The following is a 5,375-nucleotide window of genomic DNA, read 5'->3' as shown; positions in this document are numbered from 1 at the left end:
CTTTTAAACACAAATAGGAAGTTGAACAGCTTTACCTGACCTCTTCAACAGTACATAGGTCAAGTACATAACCTTCTTGGTGGTCTCAGGACTACATGGAAATATATGCTGCCCCATGGAAATGCTGCATGGTCAAAATAAAGTTACTTCAGTAAACTGCATTTTGTGTCATGCACCAGACAGAGAAACAACACTTCAAGGCCTAGTAGCACAAATGTGATGAGGTGTAATTAAGGAGCCTATAATACCAAATATCACATTAGGTTGACAATACCAGATTTGTAATTAATAAGGATTTTTTCATATCCACATTTCAGAGGTGTAGCATGATAGTCCAGTCTCGTTTTGTGTTACAGTGTAATAGCATATGTTGTCCTGAAGATGACTCCATTTACTTATATTTGTGGACTCAAACAATTCAATTCAGTTCAGTTTTATTTTTTCCACAGTTTTGAATTATAATCCCACAAAGGCACACATTTATATGTATATGTAAATATGTTCATGCAGTTGACATATATTATGTATGTGTTAACTGTGAAAAAAAAACATGGATTCCCAAGGAAGCTGGGAAGCTTGTATGTATGGGGCCACTCACCACAGCGTGATTCATTTAGTGGCTTGACAGGTTCAGTTTTTTTGGTTAAATTATAACAACAGACAACACAATACATTACTAATAATAATGCTAAGAAATATGGCACTGTAGACCTATATTATGTGCAAAGAGAGATCCCCGTGCAAAAGAAGAACATCAGCTGTACTCAGTCTCTCACGCATTATAATTTTCCAGTAGTTTACGCTTTAAATTGATTTTAAATATGGATAATGAGGCAGATTGTTTAATGTTGTTATCTAATCCATTCCATATTTGCGGACCTTGATGACAAACACTAAAGCTGGTGCCTTTTAATTTCCAAAATTTTTCTTTCCGAAGACCCTTTTCCCTTGTATTATGTTGATGAGAGGATAAGCAGAATGGGATGAGTTCATACAATCAGCTGTTGAATTTGTGAACCACACTGTACATTACACCAGCATTGTGACATATCTGACTTTCTGGATGCTTTAGGAGGCTGTATCTGCGGAAGTGAGGATTTGTAGGAACAACTCAGAGCAGAGGGGTAACATCAACTTTCTTTGGTAATATAGACCAACAATATATATTATTATATATCATTATATAATATTATATCTATATTATATCATATTATATTATATTATATTATATTATACTATATTATTTTTGTATAAACCTATGTCTGAAAATAGTCTGTGAGCATATGCACTCTTACTGGATGTAATACTTTGTTTTACCCACCAAAAAAAAAGGCCTAAAAGTGCATTGCTTGGCTAATTTACTTAATGCTTGCGTAAACTAAACAGTGCAAATTTCCCCAGTAAAGGGTTGTGGTGGCATTAGTCACAAAGTCTTCAAAACCTCGACAGGAAGCTCTAGAGACATTTTTGTAACACAAAGTAAGTTCCAATCACCAGCCACACGCAAAAAAGGACAGACAGACAATATCACTGGCTCATATAGTTTTTACAAAGGTAAAAACGACCACACCAAACATCTCTTATTTGGTGATTTTAGATCTTATCTCGGTAGTATTTTTGTGGTGCATTTGCCAACACACTTTTTCTCACAAGTACATAGAACACAATCCTTTGATATGTGTACTTTATTGTTTCTTATAAAAATAATCCATATTCATGCATTAATCATCTTTGGTATTATTCATGAAAAACTAAACAATGCCTCAATAATATATTTTCACATAAAAAAGAATAACCTTTCATTAAAGAATAATAACATATATAACATAGTAGACACATTTCCTCATTTCTATTTACTATTTACATATATTTAATATCCCTATTCCAACAGACACATCAAACAAATAATTCCCCTTATACTGCTTTTATTTTAATTTTATTTTTTACCACACCATCTTTGTTTCAGAATGTGATATCTGCTAATTGTACACGTTTGACCTGTTTTCATTGCAAATAACTTGATTTTAGCTGCTAACTATAGCATTGTATACTACAGTCTCCCAGTTGCTCTTAAAGAAGCACTGTGTAACTTTTCTGAAATGTTTTTCTTTGCCTAGAATGTTTAACAGTGTTACATTAAACAAGCAGGTAATATAAGATCTGTGGAGAGGGAGCCCTGTTAACGTGGTGAGGTTGTTTTTTTGTTTTTGTTTTTTTTTGGTTTTTTTACAAATGCAAGACAAATAAACTGAATTCTATATCATGGAACAATCGAGATAAAACAGAGACATTTTCACTTTATGCACTGAAGGAGGACATGTTAGAGCTGTCTGCAGACTTGAGCCCGGTGGAGAGGCCAGTGACACCAGTTTCAGACGTGTTGCGTGACGTGCGAGCATTGTAGATGTACTTCTTGCTAAGGCACCACAAGTCCACCATGATCTGTCGGAAATGGCTCCTGAACTTGACCCCCACAAAGGCGTACAGGATAGGGTTGAGGCAGCAGTGGAGGTAGGCGACACTCCGGAAAATGGCCAAAATCTGAAACTTGATCTTCTCCATTGCACAGCTTCTTTCTTTGAACAGGGACAGCGTGTGCTTCAGAAGAGCCAAGTTGTACGGAAGGTGACACAAGATAAAGACCACAACCACAGCAAAAATCACGCGAATGGCTTTGTGGCGTTGACTACTTTGTGCCCTGAGTAACGTTATAAGAACGCAAGTGTAGCAAAAGACCATTATAAGAAAAGGCAGTAAGAATCCTATGGACATCTGTAAGCTCGGGACCAAGATTTTCACAAGTTTGGCGGTTTCGTTCTTGTCAAAGGACAGTTCACATGACATAGATATTGAACCAAAATGTTCATCTGGAAAACTTTCGGTATAGATGAATGTAGGAAGAGTTAAGAATAAAGCAAAAACCCATATGACAGAACAGATGATCCGACTATAGAGGAGAGATTGGGAGCGAGAGCCAAAAGAACGCCGAGCCAGGACTATGGCAATGTACCGATCTCCGCCAATACAAGCCAACAGCAGCATGCCACAGTACAAGTTAATGCTATAAGTGGAGCGCAGGATCTTACAGGCAGTAGAGCCCATCCACCAATTATTCTGCTCATTGTAGATGATAAAAGGCAATGCCACGACAAAGATCAGGTCAACCACAGCCACATTAAAAAGATACACATCGGTCATTGTTTTGGTCCTTTTGTAAAAGACATAAGTTGCGATGACGAGGGTGTTTCCAATCAGGCCGAAGGCGCAGATAAAAGAGTGGATGTATGTCTGAGCTAGGATCTCCTGTGGGTTTGGGGTCAGGTTACAAGGCTCATCGTCTGAATAGTATTCTTCTTCTTCATAGCCCTCAGTGGTCATCATTTAAAACTGTGAACAAGAGAAGTGTAATTATAGAGTAACAGTGCTATTCTGTTCACTCTTAAATAGAACCAGAGAAGAAACAGGAAGACTCTCATAAATGAAATGGTATTTGAGAGTAATATTTATGAAAACTGTAGTTTTAAATGATGAGAACTGTTAATTAACATAATTATAGGCTTAAGTTATGTCTTAAAATAAGGCTTATCTTCTTAATGGCAAATGGGAACTTATGAAAGTTATGTATTTTTTGTGCTGAACTATCAAAAACATTTATTCATATTTATCTGTACTCCAAGTACAGATTGGATTTTCCCAGCATAGAACAGACAAAGGTGGGTGCTTCATGGGATTTTCTTTCTTTGTTTTTCTTTTTTGGAGTAGTTGTTCATAATCTCCTTCAGCATTACATGCATCTTTTGTGCCCTAGTTCAGAATTTCCTCTACTTGACCCAGTTTTGAGTAAATGTGACACTTGAAAGCATGAAAGCACACAAAGCCACAGGTGGCTAGGCTGTGAATTTCTGCTGATGTTAGAGAATATATTGTTTTTTATCTCTGATCTATAGGTACAGTAAATGTATGTAGGCAACTGTGTGTGGGAAGATGACACGGGGTAAAAAGGACAATGAAGAGTAAACGTCAAAACAATATATGTCATAATAATATGAATCTTTCTGACAGCTTTCATTTCTTACTCTTCTAAGATTAAGTTTACAGGCCTACACTGTAGTCTACACGCTAACATTTTGCAATGAGGAAGGAATCATATTTAAAGCAATTATTATCTGAAGGGGAACACACAAGAAAATCTACAAACCACCCATAACAGGTTTCCAAAAAGGAACCTGAAGCTTTGCACATGATATTCTAGTTCCATATTTCTGTAATGTGTATAGTTCATATAAAAATATGGAATTTCTATTTTTTTATTCTATATTTCTATATTATATTACAAAAATAATAATAATAATAAATAAAAAAAAAAAAAGGAGTGGGGAGAAGCAATGCTTATCTACCCCTACCCCTTTTACAATTCCATTAAAGCAATAATGTGCTTCTGCCACTCTCATAGTAAGTCACATTACTCCAGATACTAAAATAAATATAGCGTAGTTTACATTCATAAACTTAAATTCCTTCTTGTGCATACATAGCTATAATCATTTCTTTATATCTATGTTTAAACATTTTCATATTTGGAATTTTTTTTGAGCTCATCACTTATAGAGTTCCAGATTTTGACCTCACAAACTGAAATACAAAAACTTTTTCTTGTTGTACGTACTCTAGCCATTTTAAAGAGATTAATTCCTCTTAAATTATAAGAACTTTCCCTTTCCCTAAAAAGTTTCTGAATATTTTTAATAGTTCTTTCCTTTCTACCTTGTACATTATTTTATGTTTATTATCTCCATCTTTGCTGTTAATTCTCTTGAAATATATCTTAAATTCAGTAATTCCACATACCTTTAGCAGATGAACCAGAGGTGAAGTAGGTAGATGTTTCTTTCCTGGCTGGGCCTCTGTGCTGCCTCAGAAGTGGTGTGTCTCTTGTTTGAGAGGTGAGAGTGCAAAGCCACCTGTACATGCACCACCCACCCTTAAAACTCTCTCTCCTCCGAGTGCACTCTGCTCTCATCTCCATATTCAAATCTAATGTTTTTAATGTTTTTCATGTTGGCCTACTGAATGCTGCCTTTGAGTTACAGACATTGTTTTTGTACTAGGAAAAATAAAACTATGAGGAAGAGAAAGTGTATTTTTTGTATCTGAGTTCACACATTTACATGAAACATCTATAACATATGGCCTACCATCTGTTATAGCTGTCTTTGTCTTATCCATATCTGGAAATTTTATGAAAACCTCCCACTTTAGTAGTTTTCAAAAAATACTTTTTTTTTTTTTTTTTTTACTTTTTGTGCACTTTTTGACTATAATATCTTGAACCACGTGTTTGAATTTCTACTTGAGTAATATTGTTTTAAATTAAC

At 35.3% G+C, this 5,375-nt stretch overlaps 1 protein-coding gene across 1 annotated transcript; it reads right to left on the bottom strand.

The window, feature by feature from the left end:
* Positions 1–1,619: 1,619 nt before the first annotated feature.
* Positions 1,620–4,981, bottom strand: ccr6b (chemokine (C-C motif) receptor 6b). Its single transcript, XM_020919700.2, has 2 exons — positions 4,849–4,981; positions 1,620–3,387 (listed from the first exon to the last, which is right to left on the bottom strand). The coding sequence occupies exon 2, from the start codon at positions 3,379–3,381 to the stop codon at positions 2,299–2,301; it is 1,083 nt and encodes a 360-aa protein (XP_020775359.1). The 5' UTR covers positions 3,382–3,387; positions 4,849–4,981; the 3' UTR covers positions 1,620–2,298.
* Positions 4,982–5,375: the final 394 nt, after the last annotated feature.

This window comes from Boleophthalmus pectinirostris, unplaced genomic scaffold, assembly GCF_026225935.1.
Source record: "Boleophthalmus pectinirostris isolate CB_2022bp ecotype Guang Dong unplaced genomic scaffold, ASM2622593v1 HiC_scaffold_10, whole genome shotgun sequence".
Classification (NCBI taxonomy): Eukaryota; Metazoa; Chordata; class Actinopteri; order Gobiiformes; family Gobiidae; genus Boleophthalmus; species Boleophthalmus pectinirostris.
The sequence above is the reverse complement of the archived record's forward strand: the minus strand, read 5'-3'. Positions and strand labels throughout refer to the sequence as shown.